The following is a 25,261-nucleotide window of genomic DNA, read 5'->3' on the forward strand; positions in this document are numbered from 1 at the left end:
TACAACAGACATCGCAGAAATACAAAGCATCCTAAGAGACTACTACAAGCAACTCTATGCCAATAAAATGGACAACCTGGAAGAAATGGACAAATTCTTACTAAGGTATAACCTTCCAAGACTGAACCAGGAAGAAACAGAAAATATGAACAGACCAATCACAAGTAATGAAATTGAAACTGTCATTAAAAATCTTCCAACAAACTAAAGTCCAGGACCAGACAGCTTCACAGGTGAATTCTATCAAACATTTAGAGAAGAGCTAACACCCATCCTTCTCAAACTCTTCCAAAAAATTGCAGAGGAAGGAATACTCCCAAACTCATTCTATGAGGCCACCATCACCCTGATACCAAAACCAGACAAAGATACTACAAAAAAAGAAAATTACAGACCAATATCACTGATGAATATAGATGCAAAAATCCTCAACAAAATACTAGCAAACAGAATCCAGCAACACATTAAAAGGATCATACACCACGATCAAGTGGGATTTATCCCAGGGATGCAAGGATTCTTCAATATACGCAAATCAATCAATGTGATACACCATATTAACAAATTGAAGAAGAAAAACCATATGATCATCTCAATAGATGCAGAAAAAACTTCTGACAAAATTCAACACCCATTTATGATAAAAACTCTCCAGAAAGTGAGCATAGAGGGAACATACCTCAACATAATAAAGGCCATATATGACAAACCCACAGCAAACATCATTCTCAATGGTGAAAAACTGAAAGCATTTCCTCTAAGATCAGGAACGAGACAAGGATGTCCACTCTCACCACTATTATTCAACATAGTTTTGGAAGTCCTAGCCACAGCAATCAGAGAAGGAAAATAAATAAAAGGAATCCAAATTGGAAAAGAAGAAGTAAAACTGTCACTGTTTGCTGATGACATGATACTATACATAGAGAATCCTAAAAATGCCACCAGAAAACTACTAGAGCTAATCAATGAATTTGGTAAAGTTGCAGGATACAAAATTAATGCACAGAAATCTCTTGCATTCCTATACACTAATGATGAAAAATCTGAAAGAGAAATTATGGAAACACTCCCATTTACCATTGCAACAAAAAGAATAAAATACCTAGGAATAAACCTACCTAGGGAGACAAATGCTCTGTATGCAGAAAACTATAAGACACTGATGAAAGAAATTAAAGATGATACCAACAGATGGAGAGATATACCATGTTCTTGGATTGGAAGAATCAATATTGTGAAATTGACTAAATTACCCAAAGCAATCTACAGATTCAATGCAATCCCTATCAAATTACCAATGGCATTTTTTACGGAGCTAGAACAAATCATCTTAAAATTTGTATGGAGACACAAAAGATCCCGAATAGCCAAAGCAGTTTTGAGGGAAAAAACGGAGCTGGAGGAATCAGACTCCCTGACTTCATACTATACTACAAAGCTACAGTAATCAAGACAAGATGGTACTGGCACAAAAACAGAAACACAGATCAATGGAACAAGATAGAAAGCCCAGAGATAAACCCACGCACCTATGGTCAACTAATCTATGACAAAGGAGGCAAAGATATACAATGGAGAAAAGACAGTCTCTTCAATAAGCGGTGCTGGGAAAACTGGACAGCTACATGTAAAAGAATGAAATTAGAACACTCCCTAACACCATACACAAAAATAAACTCAAAATGGATTCGAGACCTAAATGTAAGACCGGACACTATAAAACTCTTAGAGGAAAACATAGGAAGAACACTCTTTGACATAAATCACAGCAAGATCTTTTTTGATCCACCTCCTAGAGTAATGGAAATAAAAACAAAAATAAACAAATGGGACCTAATGAAACTTCAAAGCTTTTGCACAGCAAAGGAAACCATAAACAAGACGAAAAGACAACCCTCAGAATGGAAGAAAATATTTGCAAACGAATCAACGGACAAAGGATCAATCTCCAAAATATATAAACAGCTCATGCAGCTCAATATTAAAGAAACAAACAACCCAATCTAAAAATGGGCAGAAAACCTAAATAGACATTTCTCCAAAGAAGATATACAGGTGGCCAAGAAGCACATGAAAAGCTGCTCAACATCACTAATTATTAGAGGAATGCAAATCAAAACTACAATGAGGTATCACCTCACACCAGTTAGAATGGGCATCATCAGAAAAATCTACAAAGAACAAATGCTGGAGAGGGTGTGGAGAAAAGGTAACCTGCTTGTACTGTTGGTGGGAATGTAAATTGATACAGCCACTATGGAGAACAGTATGGAGGTTCCTTAAAAAACTAAAAATAGAATTACCATATGACCCAGCAATCCCACTACTGGGCATATACCTCCAGAAAACCATAATTCAAAAAGACACATGCACCCCAATGTTCACTGCAGCACTATTTACAATAGCCAGGACATGGAAGCAACCTAAATGCCCATCGACAGACAAATGTATAAAGAAGAAGTGGTACATATATACAATGGAATATTACTCAGCCATAAAAAGGAATGAAATTGAGTCATTTGTTGAGATGTGGATGGATCTAGAGACTGTCATACAGAGTGAAGTCAGAAAGAGAAAAACAAATATCATATATTAATGCATGTATGTGGAACCTAGAAAAATGGTACAGATGAACCAGTTTGCAGGGCAGAAGTTGAGACACAGATGTAGAGAACAAACGTATGGACACCAAGGGGGCAAAACCACAGTGGGGTGGGGATGGTGGTGTGCTGAATTGGGCGATTGGGATTGACAAGTATACACTGATGTGTATAAAATTGATGACTAATAAGAACCTGTAGTATAAAAAAACAAAGAAAACAACTAATACTAAACTTTCTTTGGGTTATTTGTATGGAAATATGTTAATATAAATGTTTCAGACATTACATGAAATTTCTAAAAATCTTATATGTTCTGGTATAATGTTATAAGTCATAATTCTAATTATTACTGTAAAATGTATATCTCAGAAATAACTAAATTTCCTTGTCAATTGCATGATTATGAACTTTCATCCAATCTTTAACCATGGTCATTTTTAAGTCTTTTGTCATTTACAGACAGTTCTGGGTGTACTCTGATGCTTTTGCAAAAATGTTCCTATAAAAGGGTTTCATCTTCAAGGAATTCATGGAAAAGACTCTGACAAGTATAAATTTCTGGTAACTGACTATACTGCTGAACTGAATGAATAAGCATTTTCAGAACCCTAATGGAAAAGTGATGAATTCATAAAAGTGCTAACAAAAGATCAAGATGAAAAAAAAAATTAATTACATGGGACTCAGTGAACTGATGAGGATGATTATAATTTTTGTGACTTTCTGTTTGAATAAAAAAAAAAAAAAAAAAGAAATCAGGGACAGTGGCTACCTTTGAGGGAGTTGTACCTGGAAAAGAAACATGAGAGGAACTTCTGTGTTCCTGGCAATGTTTTGTTTCTTGATCTAGATGTGAGATACACTGTTCATTTTATGAATTTCAGTGAGTTGTACACCTATGCTAACTTCTCTGTTCTATATTATTTGTCATTAAAAAGCTAAAGAAATGAAAAAAAAAAAGGAAGGAAATCCCGACATATGCTAGAAAACAGATGAAACTTAAAGACATGCTAAGTGAAATAAGCCAGGCACAAAAAGACAAATACCATATGATTCCATTTATATGAGGTACCGAGAGTAGTCACATTCCTAGAGACAGAAAGTAGAACAGCAGTTGCCAGAGACTGGGGACAGTGTGGGGTGGAATGGGGGATTACTGTTTAATGGTACAGAGTTTCAGTTTTGAAGAATGAAAAAATATTCTGGAGCTGGATGGTAGTGATGGTTGCACAACCATGTGAACGTACTTAAAGCCACTAAACTGTACACTTAAAACTGTTAAAAATGTTAAATGTTATGTGTATTTTACCATAATTTAAAAAGTAATTAAAAAAAAAGAATCTAGGTCTGCCATTTTACAGTGGAGAATTTGGATAATAAAGTTGTAAAAAGAAAAGATTTTGAGAGAAATTCTTTTTTCTTTCTTTTTTTTTTTTTGGTAAATTCTCAGGCTGTTGCCTGGGGAACTAGAGCAGGCAAAGTCTTAGATTTGCGATGAGTGGGCACTGGACTGAGGATATATGGACAAAGCAGAATGCAGATTATTTGTGTTTGGACAGTAGTCATGAATAAAAATATGAAAAATAAGTCTCTATGCTAAGTTAAACAGGACAGGTTTGCATGATTTTAGGTGAAAGGAGGTCAGTCCTATCTCCCGTTTGTCCTCAGTCACACAGTGCACTCATCAAAGGGCATTCTTTTTTTAGTTAGTTAATTAATTATATAATTTTTATTGGAATAGAGCTGATTTACAATGTTGTGTTAGTTTCAGGTGTACAGCAAAGAGAATCAGTTATACATATACATATATCCATACTTTTTTAGATTCTTTTCCCATATAGGCCCTTACAGAGTATTGAGTAGAGTTCCCTGTGCTATACAATAGGTCCTTATTGGTTATCTATTTTATATATAGTAGGGCGTTGATTCTTGTGTGATCAACAGAGCCATGGGATTTTCCAACGGGGTTTTACATTAAATTTCTACATGTTTTAGGACATAATTTTGCTCATGTTATCTCCTAACATTTTATATGCAATATATGTAGTGCTACCCACTGTTTGTTACTTGCTACTGATTTCTGTCATCATTTCATCTAACCTAAATGTTTATACAAGTGAAGAAAAGAAGCTCTATAATATGGGAATGAAATGAGGGAACCTCTACCTGAAGAATGATATGTGTTTCTTAGAAAATATGTGTGTTCATAGAATTTCTAGGTACTAACAACTTAGTAAGTTTCCTAGAGTTTGACCTTGATGACCATATTGAAATCCATAATCTTATCAGTACTTATCGTTCTTTTTTCCCCCTTAATTTATCAAAGTGGCATAAAATCACAATTCTAGTGCCAACTGTATTTTGACTTTTCTAAAGCCTGGTACAAACAAGAATTTTTTAGAAATGCAAAAAAAAAAAAAAGGGGAATTAAGTACAGCTGACCCTTGAACCATAAGGGGTTAGGGGCACAGACTCTCCACTCAGTCGAAAATCCACGTATAACTTTATAGTTGGTCTGCTATATCCATTGGTTCTGTATCCGCAGATTCAACCAGACTCAGAACACGTGGTACTGCGCATGTATTTACTGAAAAAACTCCACACATAACTGGACCCATGCAGTTCAAACCCATGTTGTAGAAGAGTCAACTTTGTATTTGTGTACATCCATACAACACTATATAGCCACCAAACAAAGATGAAGCTCTGCATTTATTGCATAATACTGAAAACAAAAGCTGAGTGAAAAAAAGCTGACTGCTAGGTATAATTTGATCCCATTTGTGTCTGGATGTACATACCCAGACAAAACACATGATTGCTTACAAGTAAGAGATTCAATTTAGAGGTTAGTTTCCTCTCTCACACGGGAAGGGCTCAGTCCTGAGGACCATTTCAAAGAGGATTTCACTGGCTCACACACTAAACTTTCTAAATTTTCCCACTGAGCAATCCCTAGAATTACAGGGCAGAGGTACAGTACTATCCCACCGAAACGCACTGACAGGATTGTAATGCAGGTGAGCTATGGGCAGATCCCATGTCACAACTGCTGGCATCAGACACCTGACTTCTGTTTAGAATAGAGGGGGCAGTCAGCCGTTGAGGACTCCTGATGCTTGACACCACTAGATTTAGGAAAAGAAAAGGCCATGATGAGATGCAGCATCACTGTCAGACAGAGGCTTACAGAAAAAGGGTAAAATGAAGTTTGAGAGTAACAGGAGTAGCTTGAGAGCTAAATTAGAAAGAACAAGAAACCTACACACTTTGCATTTCATATGTGTTCACTTTCTGGTTTATTAACATTTTCTTGGATAAAAAAGGTAGCTGCGGGCTTCCCTGGTGGCGCAGTGGTTGAGAATCTTCCTGCCGATGCAAGGAAGATGTTGAAGATGTTCAAGCCCTGGTCTGGGAGGATCCCACATGCCGCGGAGCAACTAGGCCCGTGAGCCACAACTACTGAGCCTGCGCGTCTGGAGCCTGTGCTCCGCAACAAGAGAGGCCGCGACAGTGAGAGGCCCGCGCACCGCGATGAAGAGTGGCCCCCGCTTGCCGCAACTGGAGAAAGCCCTCGCACAGAAACAAAGACCCAACACAGCCAAAAATAAATAAATAAATAAATAAATTTATTTTAAAAAAGGTAGCTGCTTCACACACTGTTAATGTATGTAGGCATAAGATAATATATATGTGATACAAGATTAGATAGAAGTGCTTTATTAGTGGCACTCAAAAAAGGTACCATCAGCAAAAGAGTAAATTCATGATGTCAGCAATTTCTCTGATCCAGTGGTGGCTCACAACTGAGAATATCAGAATCCCAAAAAGAATTCTATGCAGGAGAGTGAACTAAACCCTGCTGAAAAAAGCAAATGTCCCCTGAAGGCTTAAGTAAAGGCATCTGGCATTTGCACTCAACCACCGCAGTCAGTAGCAATAATTCAATCCATATGGTACATGGGACAGCTTTTTCAAGAGCATTTTGAATAGTGGCTAAGACAAAGCAGGTAATGGCAGAAGGTTACTGTATCAACAGAGAGTGCCTTTGTGGTTCTAGGGGAGCCACTTGCTCCACAAGAAAAGAAACATAAACAAATGAGATCAATGCACTAACAATGCATGGAGTTATGATAATCTACAATTTAAAATAAGATAGGGAAAATATTTATGTAAATTTTTATCTCATGTTTGAGTAGGAAAAGACTCCCCAAGCACAAAAGTAGTATGAGAGAACAAAAGAAACAAAAATACACCTGTTTTCATAAATTTACTAACATAATCTGCATATAAAAATTCATGACAACCTGAGGGAAAGAATTTTGCCAAATTTGGAAAGATGTATAAAGATATTCACCATAGTGTTTATAACACTGAAAACAAAATGTAAATGACAAAAATGTCAAACATTTATAAATTTATAAATTATGCTATAGCCATTCAATAGAGTATTATGCAGCTCTTAAAATTGTATTTTTTTGAAAAATATCAATAAAATGAGCATATTGGGCTTCCCTGGTGGCGCAGTGGTTGAGAATCTGCCTGCCAATGCAGGGGACATGGGTTCAAGCCCTGGTCTGGGAAGATCCCACATGCCGCAGAGCAACTGGGCCCGTGAGCCACAATTACTGAGCCTGCGTGTCTGGAGCCTGTGCTCCGCAACAAGAGAGGCCGCGATAGTGAGAGGCCCGTGCACCGCAACGAAGGGTGGCCCCCGCTTGCCACAACTAGAGAAAGCCCTCGCACAGAAACGAAGACCCAACACAGCCATAAATTAATTAATCAATTAATTTTTTTTAAAAATGAGCACATAATGTTAAGAAAAAAAAGATTATAAATCCTTTTTTTGTAAATATAGATCTATTTACTCACAGGAAAAAAATATCAGCAAGTGTGCGACAATAATAATACCTAACATTATTTTCTGTGCCAGGCACTGTGTTGCTCTTTATAAGCACTGTCTCATTGAAGTTTCATAACAAACCCATGAGCCAGGTACTATCATCACTGCTATTTTTCAGAAGGGAAAACCGAGACAGAGAGGTGAGGTCACTTGCTCAAGGCCACGTAGCTTGAAAATGCAAAGTCCAGAAACCAACCCAGCTTGTGTGCTGTCCACCACCACAAATCCCTAAGAGCTAAGTCTCCTCTGATTTCAAAGGCTTATAAATTTAAGTATCCATGTATGTTAGAAATAGAGTGGGGAAAAGAGTTTTCAATCTTATCTATAAGAGGAGCAGTTCTCACAACTCCTGGAAACGTTCTTGTTGAAATCCGTAAGTATGGAACCTCTGATGCTGTCAACTTACAAGGTATCAGTAAATAAAATGTCATGAAGAGCCAGAATTCTCAGCTGCTGTTCCCTTCATATATTCATCACTGCCCAAATAGATTTCTCTTAAAAGATGAAATCTTTTAAGAGAAATCTTTTGTTTCCTTTTCTGTGTGTTTTCTCTAACGTTGGTACATATCTGTTGAGTACGGAGCCAAGCTATTTCGGTCTCTGTTCTTCCCATTATTTATTCCCATTCAGATGAAAATTTAAATGCAAACTATATACCCATTCATCAAAATTGCTTCAAATTTATTTATGGTACAGCACAGAGGAGCTTCTGGGAATAGGAGCTTCAAGTCTATTATAGTTTCTATTAATAATTCTAGTCACTAATTGCTATGAGAACTTTTCTGGATATGCTAACATATAGTTAAAGCAAAGCCAATCCAACAGACTACTATAAATAAAGTTGCATAGTCTCACAAAAGTCATGAGAATTTTGTAAGTTTGGAGGGTGGGAAAGTAGAAACATGGTTTTTAGATTTTTTTAAACATTGTTATCATGGATTCAAAAGGCCAAATTGTACTCACAAATATATCTTTATAAATTATCTTCTCGATTGCTTTAATTATTTTGGAATATCACTTTCACATAACAATTTTAAACATAACTGAGATTAGGCAGGATTCTCAAGTGCTCTTTTTGCTCATTGATTCATTGAATCACAATGTTTAAAGTGCCTGCTATGTGCCACGCACTATCCTAGGCACTGGAAATAGAGCAGCAAACAAAACAGACAAAAATCCCTGCCTTGTGGAACTTAAAGGCATTATGCTGATGGTCACAGAAAGCAAACAAGGTAAAGAGTAAAATATATAGATGATGATAACACCTATGAAGGAAAACAAAGCAGTCCATGGGGATACGGAATACTGGGGAGAAGAGAGGACAAAGCTTTAAGAGTGTGGACAGGGAAGAACTCATTGAAAAGGGGACATCTGAAGACACACCTGAATCAGGAAGGGAGGGAGCATGGGGCTATCTGGGGAACAGCATGCTAAAAAGGGGAACAGAAAGTGCAAAGGTTCTGAGATGGGACTGAGCCCCACATGTGTCTGAAGAACAAAAAAGAGGCCCTCTTTTGATGATTTCAGTGGAAGAGTAAGAGGAAAGTAGTAAGATATGAGGTCAGAAAAGTAACAGAGGAGGCAGGTGCTCAGGGCCTTAAAGGCCACACCAAGTACTTTCTCTTCTTCTTAAGGAGAAGGGGAGCAACGTAAAGTATGGATAGAATTACAGAAGATTTTATTGTTCAAATTCAGGCAATATTTTTGGGAAAACAGAGGCGGAGCAGAGCTGCTCCAGGCAACTTGGTGGATTGGATGGTTGTCCTAGGTATGGAGCAGAGGGTTGGTTTTAACCGAATCGCTCCAGCTGCTGTGTTAGGACTAGAATGAAGGTGACAAGCATTGAAGCAGGAGAAGTGATCAGGAGCCTGCTGTAATCCACGTGAGAGAGGGTGGTGGCAATGGCAGATTCTGGGTGTGTTTTAACGTAAAGCCAGCTGGACTTAGGGATGGATCGGATGTGGGATGCTAGGGAAAGAAGGTCTGGGGACTGAACAACGGTAAGGACTCAGTTGGCAATAATGGAGTTGAGGAGACTCGAGTAGGAGCTACTATGGGGGTGGCAGGGTGAGGGAAACAAGAAGCTCATTTGTGGGTATATTAAGTTTGAGATGCCAATAGACATCCAAGTGGAGATGCTGAGTGGAGAGTAAGACAGAGGAGTTCAGGGAGTTGTAAGAGAGTCACCAACATGTAGACTGGCACTTAAGGCATCAGAATGGATGGCATCCCTAGGGAGACAGGGCAGATGAAGAAGAGAAAAGGAGAAAGGACAGAGCCCTGGGTGCCCCGACACCACAGAGTCAAGGAGGAGAAGAAGAAAGAGCAAAGGAGGACTGAGAGAAGCATTTTGACATCTTCCTAGTGAATATCGGGATGGTTTGTCTACAGTGATGCATGAATGCAGAGACATGTACTCACTAATTTACCTTTGATATTCCCTTGCAGGTCACACTGAGTGTTAAGATCCCTCGGTGTTTGAGGTAAAGAGAAAAGTATACACATCGCAGTGAATATGGGTGTCTTGTACAAGGATAGGCAATCTGTGCAGCTTTGAGAAGAGAATCAGACACTTTCACAAAAACACAAAAGCATGATAAGTCACTGTTAGGTTGGATTGATATGCATAACAAAAAGATAATTCTGCCCTCTGCCCCTCACTCCCCAAAACATCACTAAAATCTTCACATCTGATGAAGGGTGCTATAGTGCCCCAGAGAGCACTGCTTCTCCACATGGCCTGTGTTGTCAATACCTTGGTATCCCAGAGGTCATTTCACACCTTTTTTTCCTTAAATGTATACCGTGAATATTGTGGCACTCATCTGTTGTTTCTGTCTGCCTTACACCCACTCTCCCTTCTTTGGGGTAACAACACCTCCATTTTCCTTCAGAGAGAGATACTCCTCTGACCTCAACATCCATCTCATGGGATGGCCACACCCAGGTCGGCCAATGAGACTTGTGGTCCCAGGAATTAGAATTCAGTGACACAAGAAAGGAAAGGAGTTGGAGAGGATTCATCCAAACTTTGGGGCCAGAAAAGCTGAAAATCAGAAAAAAAGCCAGAAAGTTTTAAAAAGTCAGAAAATCATGGTTCTTACCACCACGATTCCTTTAGCAGTTGACCACTCCCTGCTCCTTGATACACTATCATCATTTCTAAATCTAGTGTTTGGATTTTCCTTCCATTCTGCAAGTTAACCCACCTCCTATTAATGAATTCCTTTAGCCCAAGTTAGCCAGAACCGGTTTCTGTGGCTGGCAGCCAGGGTACCCTGGCACACCTGCCACTCTCCAAACTGTACAGCTCTGTGGTAGCTCACAATAAAACGCATAAATCTTCAAGTGGGTCCATTTCTCAACGTAAGTAAAAATAAAGGTTTAGAGGCTATCGTAAGCAAAATAAAAGCTTAAGAAATTGTTTTATTTGGTAATATTCCAGTAACCATCCTCAATTCTGGTTGTAAATCTTTCTTTTACTGACAAATCTTTCTAAGGAGAAACATTCTTTTCATTCACTGGAAATACTTATTTGTCTTTAATCAAAGTAATAGACTTTTTTTTTTTACCAGTTTTTTCTACAGGATGACTAATCAAGCATGTACCTCACTCAAGATATCCTACTCTTTTATGCTTACAGAGACTCCGTGTTTTTCATTATGTTGTAGAAACACATGGGAACCACTGGCATAGATGGGACAGGACAATCTCTTCTAAGCCATGCAAAAATCATTCAGCAATGCGGGTCAAATCAATGAGTATTATTCTAACAACTGTGAAGCGCTTGATCTCCAGAGCATCTGCATTTTACTTCAATGAATACAGATAGGTATCCCTTGGGTACTCATTAGTGATACCAATTTTGAATTTTAATTTATTGTACTTTTCTATATGTTTAAAATATTTCACAATTTATTTGGAATTGAAGTGTGTGCCTCACAGTTTCTGTTAAAAGGCTGAAATAAACCACTCATATTTGAGAGAAATAGTCTCAATAGTTTAATACCTGCATCAAGTCAGATCACCCCGTAAGCAGCCTCTTGGCTTCCTACACCACCCTGGAGGCTCACAGATTTGCCATTAGAGCTACAGCTAGGCACAGCTCACGGGCGAATACTAAAGGGAGAGATGATCCGGTGTGTCCCGCCTGAGGAAAGAAATGATCTCTATGTGGACCTTCTCTACACTTTTTGATGATAGCTTTTTAAGGCTACTGTCCTTTTGTTAATGTCCAATGAAGCAAATTTTTCTCTCCTAGTGAAAGCATGGGCCTCCTTCAGGCCCGCTGAGAACCTCCGTGGGTTCCATACAGGAAGCTCCTACCCTGAATCTGTCCTCCACCCTCTGTTTTATTTCCACCAGGGGTCAGTGGCTCTCAGTTCAGATCTGATGTCAAACTCTGGGATAAACTATAACGGTGACAAATCAAGAAACATTGGTATTACTAACGTAATTCACGTTGCCACCTCACCTGGTTGCAAGAAAACCTATGGCTGACCTTTGCCCTCCTTGGCAGGAGGTGAATTAATTTGGGAACAAGGGCAGGAGAGGATGCTTAGCCCTTTTCTTCTCATTCAAATAAGCTCAAGAGAAAGTGATTTTTATAAGTCTGATCCACATATGAAAAATAACCCTACAAAGGCGAGTACAAAACAAACATTATCCCACTGGTGTCACTATCACTGTGAGAACAGACCTCTGATGAGCGAGGTCAGACACTGCAGGATGATCTGGCTTGTCACCAGGAGTTTCACCGTGTACCCCATCACTCAATTTCACAGGCTCTACCTGCTGACAGATAACACTCACAGGAATTTCCTAAAGAAAGAAATACATTACAAATAGATGAACATCAATGAAAATCTTTTAAAATGTCTCTCTGCTTAAATTATACTTCTCCCCTTGTATTCATGTCCTTCTTAAGTTCTATTAGTGAGTCAAAGAATAAATTTCCTCTTTACTTGAAAATCTTCATTAAAATTACATTCATCAAAATGTTAAAAATAAATTTGAGCAAAATTTGCAAATCACTTTCTTATATTTGTATTTGTGGTGATACTCTGAAAGCATGTTAACTCTTTTAGGTCAACAGTATACTAAATGATATCTTTGCTTTGTGCTTCATCTGGAAGGTGATATCTAGTCAAGAAATATTTAGGACTGTAAAATTCTGGCCTAGTTTGGCATGGATATCATCCTTCTGGTTTGATTTTGCAATCTTTATTTTAAATAACGAAATTAGCTTTTACTTTTCCTTATGTTCTCTTTCTTCAAATGTCTTTTGTTATTTCTTATTACTATTCCTTTCTTGAAATAATTGTCATTTCTAAAAAGAAATGCATACCAGTTAAAAGTATGGATTCTGGAGCAATATGGATTCTGGAGCACTCTTGCATGACAGCTTTATGATCTCGGGCAAAATACCTTTCTGTGACTTAGTTTCTACATCCACAAACAAAAGGAGGATAATACTACCTACCTCATGAGGTTGTTGTGAGAATTACATGAATCAATATATGTAAAGCATATAGATCAGTACCTGACACATAATAAGTGCTACTCTAGAGTTTGCTATTGTTAATGTTGTTGTTATTAATTTATTCCTAAGTTCTTGAGTTACCTTTCTAAAAAAATTGTTGATAGTATCAGTGCTTGGAATGGGAATGTGAACCCACTTTTCTAAAAATGCCTAAAACCAACTAATTTTCTTATATTCCTCCATCACCATCACTGGACCTATAACATTTTTTTGCAGGATGAGGATGCAGGAAGTGTTTACATGAGAAAAGGAAGTAAGAAAAGATCTGGAACCATGATCATAGGATATTTCAACATTCATAACAAAGGTGACCTAAACAAAAAGATTACATGTTCCTGAAGGTAAGGCTGAGATGCCTGTTTCCTCTGTCGATATGCAGCAAGCAAAAGAAATGACATTATTGGATTTGGTCCTAGAGGCTGAGCCAGACATAACAAACAAGGTTAAGGTTGGGGCAGAGCTCCCATTCACAACCATGTCACACATCTAAGTATTTTAAGTGTCAACAGGATTTACATATGGTGATACTGCATTTTAGAGAGATAGGACTGACAGGAAACAAAGTTCATCAACAAACTCACTAGCATAAATTGTCAGTTATAAGAAACTCCAGAAATTGGAGGTCAGGCACAGGTTACCTTCTCAAAACATTACTAAAAAGTTAATGTAAAATGCACTATTTTTGCCACCTGCATAAGTAGCACATCTTGAAGGATATTCTGAAAATATATTATCAAAACTGTCTTAGAAAATATTCGAGTTCCATCAAGGTGACCAAAAGCAATTCTATGGGAGAACCAGAGCAGTTCAGAGCTTGATACAAGAATTGTGACTGACCTAAAAGAGAATGTAAACTGAGTCATTTGTGTGTTCAGAAGAAATGATTAGGATTGCACTCAGCTGCAAATAACAAGAACCCAACTGATTTTTCTTATGATATGAGAAGTCCAGAAGAGGTATTCCAGGGCTGATACAGCCGCTCAAAGGTATAAATAAAGACTCAGGCTCCTTCAGAACTCCTGGTCCACCATCCTTAACATGGGACCGTTATCCTCAAGGTCACAAGATGGTTGTACCACACCCTGCCTAGAAGAAATGGGTAAGGGCAGAGCAAAAAGTATTTGCTGAGTCCTTTTAAAAATCATCTTTATTAATTTTAAAAATAATCTTTCTAAAGACCCTACCCGGTAGACTTCCACTGCATCTCACTAAATTACATGGCAGGGGAGCCTTGGAGGTAAGCATTTTTAACTAGACACATAGTTGTTCTCAAAATCAGTTAGTAAGAAAGGGCATTTTAGTAATCACTGGGTAGACAACGAGCAACGTATGCCACATAATGAGGCATTATAGAATCCAGAAAGAGGACAGTGTTCCTCCAGTACAATCTAGGGAAAATGCCAACCAGCCCAGCTGACTTGGATTAGATGGAGAAGCTTTCCTAGGTGTGGAATCTGCCACTGAGATCATCTAACTCCATGCTGCCAAACAGCCTACTAAGAGTCATTTGCCCACCCATATAAACTTTGATACCGTGGACAGAATACACTGGTCAGCCAACGCCTTTATCCTGACAAGGATATGTTTTATTGTAAATGAACTAGCCTTCTACTTCACCACCTAACCATGTGTGGATTTAAGTTTCCTCAGTCAGCCCCTGAGGGGTGAACTCTGGGTTCACTATCAAAATCAGTTTCTCTCATTTCTAGTTTTGTTGAAACAGTTTTGTATTTTAAAATTATTTTACATGGGGTTGTAGACACATATATTGTAGGATTTAACAAAATATATTAAACCGATGTTATTTACTTATCTTGGCATCTTTCCTAGACTACCACCTAAATACACAAAGTTTGGTTGTTATCATGGCCATCAACTAAGGAAACATACTCAATTTAGGAACAGGAAGGTCTGACTTGGGAACTGGCTAAGTTAATAAAATTTTGGTTAGACTAGAACTACACTAATCAACTGTTTAATTCTAGGCAAGTCATATCTATTTTGGCTGGGAAACACTTTCTGATCATACATATTTGGTGACAAGGTGACTTTTTTTTTTTACTTTTGTGACCCTCCTTAATATACTCAGTTTGGAATTTCCCTTGAAATGGGCCACATGTTGGCAAGGCACAAAATGAACAGGCATGGGTAAAGAGCTCCTATCTGTATATCCAATGCTTCAAAAATCCTTATCTAATGCTGGGTGACTGTACCAGATGATAATAACTACTATCTAATATATGCATTACCTTATTTAATAATTGCAACCCCCAAATACGGATACTATTATTTCTACATTAGAAATGAGGAAACTGAGGCTAGGAGAGGGTACGTAACTTGCTGAAAGCACACAACTAATAAGTGGCAGAGAAAGGATATAAGCATGGGTCTCTCTGCTGCCAAAGCTCGAATTCTTCCCACTACATCACTGTGCCTCCCTAGACTTTCTTTTTAGTATAAGTCTGAGCTCTCAGCCAAGGAATCTTTGAATTTTTGAGCTGGAATAGACATTAGCATTCACAGGTACAAAACAGTAAAATAGGTGTCATTGAAGAAAGACTGTGGAACCTACCCCAGAGCAACACACCTCCCTTCTTGACTCCCAATCTAGTGTTCATACCAAGTCCCCCCACCCCCTTTTCGACCTGTCTGTTAAATGCCAGCTACCTAAAAAGGTGTCATCACTATTTCATAGCTATGCAACTGTTACGAGTCTTGGCAAAGAGACCATCAAGTAAAGGAGATAACTTGAGGTGACTGTGGTGATGACAGAGACAGCCCGCATCCATTTACTGGAAGAGTCTCTATGCACTCAAGCATTGAAGACATCTCAAAATTGAGCTGCCTTTTGGATTCAAGCTAATTCAGTGTGCATTTTTCTAAATTCTACAATTCTTCCTCATGGTGTATATATGTGCTTCCATGCACAGACTTCTGATTCGGCAGTTTGACCCCATAGCTGACAGTAGCTAACTCAGAATTAAACAGCTACTGGCTTGAAAGTTCTTCTAAGAGATTTTACAGTATAGGAAGAAGAGCCTACTTTCCCACCAGGAATAACTAACCCATGATTTTTAAAAAGGGCACGTGCATGTCACAGAAAGATAACATTAATTTTTTGAGCGAAATACAAAGGCCTACTCACCCACTTTTATTACTGTAAACATCCAATGAGTACAATATATACTAATTATATAATATATACATATATATATACACCAATATTTTTCATGTTATAGTTAGAGGGAAAAAAAGGGGTAGAGCTAGTGATAGGAAATCTGAAGAGAAGAAAGAAAAAGAAAAAGAGAAAGAATTGAAGGAGCAAAGGAATCAAGTTGTGAAGCAGAAAAGAGGAAGGAAGAGGAGAGGGAAGACAAGGTCCTGTGACATGGAGGAAAGGAGCAAAAGAAGAAGGAAAATGAGAAAATTTAGGAGGAAGAGAGGGGCCATGGGAGAAAGCAGGTCAGATACAGGTGTAAGGAGAGAGGGGCAGAGCAGGAAAGGCAGAGAGAGACGATTCTGAGGTGAGGGTAGCACTTAATGGTAAACTATTATCACTCCTTCATGTAACTTGGTATGTGGACACCGGCGTACATCAATAACCAGGGCTACTCGAAACACTCCTGAGTTCTCCTATAGTTTCAAAGAATCCTTTAATCAATAAAATTTAATTTATTTTGGTTTCCAAACAAAGTTTTATGTTTCTAAGGAAAGCTAAATTAGCATTAAAAGATAACCTGGGTTTTCAGTGTTTACTTCAGAACCTCAGAGTTCCTATAACTATCTCTTTGTGGCATTCAAAAGCTATCTAATTACCTTAGCTTTGTTTTTTTGAAGGATTAGAGCTGCCTTAAGCCTCAAATCAACATCTGTACATGTGTAGTGACTCTTCCGCACACCCCCAAATCCAGTTGCTACACTTAGCTCCTACAGGAAATGGAATAAAGAAGGAAAAAATGTGTGTAGTTTTAGAGAAGCACACATGTGTTTCTCTAAAATAATTGGTTAACCTGTAGGCACAGCATTCAACCCTTCAGAAGCTCTGCCTTCAATGAGATGGGCATGGCAGGTGACCGTGGCGAAAATTACTCTCTAAGCTACACAACTGACACCTAAGTGAGATTACCTCATGTGGAATTTCCTGAGAGCCAAGAATATTTTTTTAAACACACCATTCTTGTGTTTGAACAGTCATTATGAAATCTTCATATTTGAAAATTCAATTCCAAGTTCTGAAAATGTGTTTTTAATACTTATTTGTTTAAGGTTGATAAGATTGAAATTATACAGTTTGGTTATTTTACTCAATATAAATAACTCGGGCTTCCCTGGTGGCGCAGTGGTTGAGAATCTGCCTGCCAATGCAGGGGACACGGGTTCGAGCCCTGGTCTGGGAAGATCCCACATGCCACGGAGCAACTAGGCCCGTGAGCCACAACTACTGAGCCCGCGCGTCTGGAGCTTGTGCTCCTCAACAAGAGAGGCCGCGACAGTGAGAGGCCCGCGCACCGCGATGAAGAGTGGCCCCCACATGCCACAACTTGAGAAAGCCCACGCACAGAAACGAAGACCCAACACAGCCAAAAATAAATAAATAAATAAATAAATAATTAAAAAAAAAAAAAAGTCCCATACTATTAAAAAAAAAAAAAAAAAGAGAAGGAGGAGAAAATGTTTAAAAAAAAAAATAAATAAATAAATAAATAACTCTAAAATCAGTGGGGTAGGGGTGACGTGGATTAATCACCCAAATTATTCTTGAAGCCAAAATATTTAGATAAATGAATTTTCCTTTTCATATGTGTGTTATGCCATTACCCAGACATAGTTTAAAGCCCTACGTGAACCTGTCCATTCTAACCAAATGCACTGAGTGTAGGGCTATCCATTTTTTTCTATTTCTATACGGCATAAAGAACTTTTAAAAAAAGAAAGAACTTAAAAAAAAAAGGAAGAACTTTATATTTTTGTGTGAGAATATATACAAGATTTTTTTTTAAATGCCAATGTTCAAAAAGCACCAGTACCTCAATTTATTTATGCTTGTCTAATGTAAAGGTTATCTGAAATATATTTCAAACATATATGTATCAACAACTATTTGTGAAGATTAAAGACATAATAAACAACTGTCAAAGTGTCATTTGAAGTCATTGGAGGAACAATTATGGCTTAATATGTAACATATCCTAAATAACTGATAATGTAAGGTTCCCAGATCATCTATAGAGTTGACCAATTCCAGAGAGGGAAAAAAATAAATCAAAGATTGGTTTTAGATATTGTCTTTTGAATGAAACTAATTTATGAAAAAATTTGAAAGTCAATAGTATTGACTTTAAAATCTTGTGAAAATATCTATCACTCACTTTTAAAGATGAAAAGACAAATTTATTAGAATAAGATGGTTCTGTAAAAAATATACTTGTATGATTACAATGATACAACTTTCTTAGTTTACTCTTTAACATTTTTAATGAAATTAAAAATAATAGTTTAAAATAAAGATTCATAAAAATTGGAGGAAAACATTCTAATTAAATAATTTCTAGTAATGTAGTGCTGTGACTGAAGTAAGAATACCTGCCTAAATTAGATGTTTCCAATTATGATTCTAAAGACCTGATTTTTTTAGTGTGTGACTGGAATTGAAACTCACACAGGGAATATATATTAAAGCAATATTTATATGACTTAAGAAATGATCTGAACCACATCAGTAAAATATGTTTGAAATAAATTGTAGAGAGTGAGATGAAATATAAGACAAGTAGAGAAAAATGCTTTAAATGTTCAATTTTCAAAGTCATATGCAAGCAGGACACAGCTGCAGTTCACTTATAAATTACATTCGACAAATGATTCTGAGTTTAAATATGCTGATTCCAGAATCAGAGACATATAAAAAACAAATATCCACTCACCCGATCAACAAGCCAGTTACCTTAGCAATAGCAGATAACTTTAATTCAAATTTTTTAAAAAATCATTCCTTTGAAAGGAATTTAATCTGAGTATATTACCAAAAATTATGTCTTATACTTGAAAAGTCATTATATTGCAACTGCCTTTGAACGGTGATTTTTAATTAGCAACCAGTTGATTCCAGAACACATGTATGTATAATAGGAATACTGGCAATTCTTACAACAAAATACCATAAATACTTAATCCTGATTATATCTCTTTTAGGTAAACATTCTGTTTTAGCAGTTGAAATTGATTTTCCCACCCACCCCACAATAGGATTAAATAATAGAATGAAAATGTAGCACAAAAGAACTACCAATAGTGATGCTGGATTTACAAAATACAATCAAATCTCCTTTTTAAAGCACCATGCTTTATTAACAATTCAGTTCTGCTTAAGACAATTTTTTTTTCTCAATCAATATTTTAGAGCGTATTTTTCACTGTAATGGAACGTTTCCCCCACCTTATGCCACCTTAATAATGAGGATTCTCGTCTTTTTAGAAATTCAGATAAATTGTCTCACCAAAGCTCAAGCACTTTCCACAGACTCATTTACTTATGCTTGGCTTTCATAGATTAAGTTTTCTCTTATGTCTGACCTCTCCTTTTTGATGGTGACTGAATAAAGCCCATCTTGTGAGCAGGCAGGTCCTCATTACAGGATTTCAGAGTTATCTAAAAGTCTTTCTATCTCAAAATATATTATCTGCCTGCTCAGTGATGCCAAAATTCTTTTGAACAAAAAGGGAAAAACATCTTTCCATAGTTGTAATTAAGATTGTGGGAGAATATAACATTGACAAGTCACAGTCACTACAAATTGGTTGTGGGAGGAGTTTTAAACAAAAGCCTGAGTGGGGGAGAGGAAGAGGGATTATCAGGGGAAAGGAAAGGTGCAGACATCAACTCGACCTTTGCATGTTTCACAATACTGCCCCGGCCCTTAGGAGAAGGAGCAGTGAACAGCCAGGTGTGGCTGGGAAAGAGAAATGGCTACCTGACTGGACCATCTGGGTTTCCATTTCCTATTTTCCCATCATTTGCAACTTTCTGGCCCCCCCACAGAAAAAAACAGGGCTTGGAAACCATGTTGTGGAAATTGACCATATTTTGGGATTTGTGCAAAAAAGGGAAATTCTAGGAAAAAAATGTTCTGACCCTGAGACTTTGCTAATTCAACATGATATATATATACATATACATATGTATCACCTCTTATTGCTGAGCTTCTAAACTGCATTGTACTCATCATGCAAAGACACCATAGTTCATTGTGACCAACGATGTCATCTCAAGAAAGTCATAGACAACAGATTTTAAAAGCTATAGGAAGACGACAACAGAGGTACCAAGTGAACAAGTGACGAGAACTAGCAAAAGTAACCATGCACTGTTTACAGAGTTGCCAAAACTGCAAACAGATGGATATACTACTTAACACTGGAAATATCTGACAATGCTGTAGATACACAAATTTCAAATTCTTTTGTTATTATATTTTTGTTGCTTTTTTTCCAAAAGATTTTCAACAAAAATCTTTAAATAAATATGACACATACAGAGACCCATGATATTGAACTCTGACATTTGCCTCTCCATTTCATATTCTGTCTCACAACACAAGTCTCAGAGGGCAGTTGACACAGCCTGGTCTACAGTCATGTTCTGTGTTAGGTACCACTGCACATCTCAATGCATTCCTTTAGGTAAAAAAGTTAACAGCCATCAGCTGCTCCCAGAAACCATTCCCTCAAATGCTGACTTCAATGTAAATCACAGATAAGACTGAGTTTTCCTGACATAAGTGTTACATTTTAGAGATTCGGAAGATTACAAATAAAGTCTCAAGCTAATATTTTACATATTTCTTAGTTTTAAAAAATTTTGGCTGAATAACCTCCTACTTCGGTCTCCTATAAAATGAGCTAACTCCCAAAGTATATTAGGTTAAGTTTTCCTATCAAAAGCTCAATTCTTAAATAGATGTTACATAATTAATTTGTAACATTAATTTCCAAAAGTCTAAAAGAAAAGGAGACACATGTAAGCACCATTTCATTTTTAAACATTTCTTCTACCCGTAGAAAATTTTACAAGGAAAAACTCTTATGAAGGCCTATAGCTACAGCCAGTTTCAAAATCTAAATATTTGACAAAACAGGTAACAGGAATTTAAAATCTTAACAATAACCATTCTCAAAGTTTATAATAATAATTCGATCTTCCTAAACTTACATAATAAAATTTCTCTACCTTTTCTGGTGATAGAAGAGGTAGAAATTGAGACTTTCCCACACAATATGCAACTTGAAGTATTACAGTGTATGCTTACTCTCTATCATTCTTTCCTTTTCTGACTTAGGATGTGATTATGGTCAGTCTTAGGCTGACTTATATTTGCTAGCTTTATAGCAAAAGCAAAGGCTATGTCATATTTTGGTATTTTTAAGTTTTCTATGCTGACACCTTACAAAGGATATGGAAAACAGGAAAAAAAAAAATAAGGCTACGTGTTATCACAGGTCTTCCATCACAACCTGACAATCACACCTTTTAGCCCAGCCTTGACTCACTTACCTACCACTCTCACTTAGAGCTAATAACGGGCAAGCACCTTTACTACAGGTCACACTAAGTGACAAGCTCAATCAATCAGTCTTTGGGTGAGGTCTGGGTTGCCATCATATTGGCTGGTCCTTCTCCTTAAAAGATTCTCATGAACTCAGAGAAACACCAGACTGTTCTTGGAAAGAGAATACAATAAGCATTTTAAAAGAAGGGACCAGTTACAGAAATTTAATATTCCAAAGTCTAAAATTCCAACCGAATTAGACTCCTGCTCTACAGACAAGGCTGACACCATGCCACAAGAAAGTTGTAAAAGCACTACTTTCAGTCTCTAGAAAGCATTTATTTAGGCTAAACATTTTAAAGCAGATATGAAGGGCTTTCTAAATAGAAAATTTAAGGATTCTTATCATTTTTATATCCATGTTTATCTGAAATGCCAGCTGCTCCGTGGATTATCTCCTGCTATACCAATAACTGTTAGCCTATAAGAGATGGAAACTATAACAGGAAATCACTAGACAATAGTTGGGTATCAGTATTTTTGCCTTGAAATTCTAATTAAACAGTGCCTGTCACCAATTAAAAGCTCCATAGAAGTGAAATATTCAGGAGTTCCAGCGGAAATAATAGAAAATAGACAATATCTTATTATCCCACATACACGATTTACTCGCTTCAAATATCAAAAACGCACGCACTACAGAAAAGTCTCTTGCTTGCAGCTAAACTGTCCTTTTTCGATCATGTTTCATTATGATGAAGGACTCCAGAATGATCCTTTTTTAAAAGGTACCTTTAAATTATATGGAACTTCCAGCCCCTACCTGGAAATTAAAGCTGTGCAGATTAAAGACACAGTTGTTAAGAAACATCACAGAGATCATTCTAAAAACAAGTAGCAGGTTACAAGTAAGAGAGGACTCAGAAAAAAGCACCCTTTGCTGACATTTTAAAAGAACAGAGCGCTGGAAGCAGCCGCTCTCTGTCAGGAGGGTCGTCTGACACTGAAGGAAACGAGAGGGACCCCTGGCTGGGGAGCAGCGAGAACTTTGCGGCGGGCCGGCGGGCGACGGCGCGGGGCGGCCGCTGACCGGGGCGCGTCAAGCTGTCATCAGCCGGTCCGTAAAGCCCAGCACCCCCCGGATGCCCTTCAGGGGGAACCGGGAGCAGGACAAAGGTCTGGAATCCAAGCACTCGGGTTAAGGAAACAAGATGCGCGTTTTCATTCACGTGTCAGGTGCCAGAACCACGAGGGAGGAAGAAAGACCTCAAGAATTCTCTGGCGTTTCTCACCAGAACCGGCTCTTCACGGGGAGACGCGCGAGGGGAGTGTGTGGAGTGGGGGAGGGGGGGCGAGGGGGGAATAAATCCCAACTCGCGACTCTATCCCCCGCTAACTTTGTTTTCTCTCCCTCCTCAGAGGTAATGCTGAGGTAAGGGTTGTCACGGTTCTTGGTTAAACGGCCCCTTGGAAGAAGGAAAGGGACACAAAGCTGCGCTGGGCGGCGAGCGCGGAGATGCTGTGGTACCTACCATGGTATTCTTGTCCCGGTACGTAGTAGGTGGGGTGGCCCGCAATGTGCAGGGAAATGAGCACCTCGCCCTGCTCCCCATCCCCTTCCAGCTCCCCGTGGTGGGTGCACAGGAAAAAGAAGGGCGAAAAGCGGGGGTAATAGCCCACCGCGGCGCGCGCCCTCAGCGTCGTCCCCAGCACCAGCGCCAGGAGCAAAGTCCGCGGCGCCCAGCCACTGCGCTCCATACCGCCGCTGCCGCCGCCGCGCGCCCCGAGCGCCGCTCTCTCATTCAGTTTTGGAGGCGCCGGGACGAAGGAGCCGCGTGGAGAGACGGCGAGAAGGTGGAAGAGGGAGCAGAGAGAGCTCGGGCGCGGAGCCCCGCCGAGAAGTTCCGCGGGAGACTGCAGCTCCCAAAGTTTCTCTGGGCCGCGGGAGCGCGGGGCCAGGCTGCGGACGCCGAGAGCGCGTCGGCCGCTGCCGCGGTGCGCCGCCCAGCCTCCGCCGCCGCCTGTGCGCGACGCCCCTCCGCCAGGCCTGGGAAAACACCCGGCCCACTCCGCACCTTCTTAAAGCCCGGGGCGCGGAATCGCCCCCGCCGCCGCCACACGTGTCCCGGCCGCTCCCCCGCCCCTGCGCGCCGCGCCGCGCGCGCCCGCCCGGCCCCCGCCCACTCGGGCTCGCTCGCCGCACCTCGCGCGGCGCAGGGCGCACGCCTCCGCGAGGCCCGGCGCCTGAGCCCAGTTCTCACACTGAAGGGCAGATGAGGGATGCGAGTCGGTCGGGTTGGGGGAGGGGGGCTCGGGGCCACGAGGTACGCGAATCTGCAGGGAGGGACTTAAACGCCTCAGAGAGAGAGAGACAGAGAAACCCTCCCGCCCAGCTGTCCGGAGGAGCAAAAGGAGAGGACAGGCTCTTTTGCCCCTCAGATTTCCCTCCTTTTTCCTGAGAGGAGGCGAGGGGGAAGTAGAGGGGCGGTGGGGACGGGAGCGGGCGCCGGCTTCTTTGTCTGCGCCGGCTGCGCCCCGCGCCCCTCGGGGCTCGCCCGCCTCGGAGCCCCCGGCGGCCCGCACTTGTTCCGGGGATCCGCCCGCGGCCCCGAAACGCGAGGGGCCCCTGCGCTTCTTTCCCACCCAGGCCTCGAGTCTCTCCCGCTGGCCCCCGCCCGGCTCCTCGCCGCAGCGACCGAGCCTCATCTGTAGTCGGATTTAAAATGAGATTAAGCGAAAGTAGAATTGGCAGCCTCCAGTGGTGCCTGGAAATGGTGATTTGTGCTGCTCGGGTGTGGGGAATTGTGTGGCGGGAAGGGCTGGCGGAGCTGAGCCCCGACAGGCGCTCTTCGCTGGACTGTTCTATTATTCATTGCTGCTGGGTTCTTCAGGCAGAGATGGTTGTAATTTTTTAAATCGGTGTTTATTTCCTTTAAATGTCAGCTACGACCAATGTCCCTGAAATGGGGGGAGGGGAAAACGTCTGGGGAGATGCTGGCAGCGGTGACTGAGGTGGGTGGTAATGAGCTGCTGCACAGGAGGCTGCGGGGAAGAGAAATAAAAAGCACGTTTCTAACCGAGGACGGCTGGCAGGAGCCCTGCGGCATCCGGAGATGGGGGAGCGGGGTTGCCAGGTTTTAATGCCTCTCCCCACCCACCCTTGGCTTGCCACCAAGTCCAGATAAACCCGCACGTACAGAAATGAGTAGATTATAAAATTGGAATGGATGATGTCTTTGCCTGCATTGGGGGGACGGGGCGGGGAAGGGGGACGGGGGGGAGTGCGAAAAGACAAGGGGAGTCTTTCCAAGGGGAGACCTCTGTAGTCACTTTGTTGCAAAAGGAAGAGACTGGTGGTTTTCCTCTTACCCAGGCCGAGTTCAGACAGGTAGAAGGGCCACTTCTAGCTGCCTTCTGGTTTCCCTCCCTTCAAAATCCCCCAGGGCTCAACTGTTGTATATATTTGATGTAACAGTCGTTACCGCTGTAGCTCTGTGCTGGTGCAGGCTTTGGGCCGTAGGTAAGTCACCTCATTTAATCCTCACAACACCCGGAGAGGCAAAAATGATCCCCATTTCACAAGGGAGGAAACGGTCGGTAACAAAGGCTGGATGCGAGGCAGCCTGGCTGCTGGCTACAAAGGCTGTCACCGGGACCTGCCTTG

At 40.0% G+C, this 25,261-nt stretch overlaps 1 protein-coding gene across 3 annotated transcripts in view; it reads right to left on the reverse strand.

Moving 5' to 3' along the window:
- Positions 1–23,649, reverse strand: part of RELN (reelin) — a 529,785-nt gene extending 506,136 nt beyond the window's left edge. For 2 of the 3 annotated variants that reach the window (XM_057550217.1, XM_057550216.1), the window contains exon 1: positions 23,130–23,649. In XM_057550217.1, the coding sequence (XP_057406200.1) occupies positions 23,130–23,355 (226 nt within the window). In that variant the 5' untranslated portion in view covers positions 23,356–23,649. The remainder of the gene's footprint in view (positions 1–23,129) is intronic. The other variant, XM_007177312.2, reaches the window with a different exon arrangement.
- Between the last annotated feature and the right edge of the window lie 1,612 nt (positions 23,650–25,261).

This window comes from Balaenoptera acutorostrata, chromosome 7, assembly GCF_949987535.1.
Source record: "Balaenoptera acutorostrata chromosome 7, mBalAcu1.1, whole genome shotgun sequence".
NCBI classification, from domain to species: Eukaryota; Metazoa; Chordata; class Mammalia; order Artiodactyla; family Balaenopteridae; genus Balaenoptera; species Balaenoptera acutorostrata.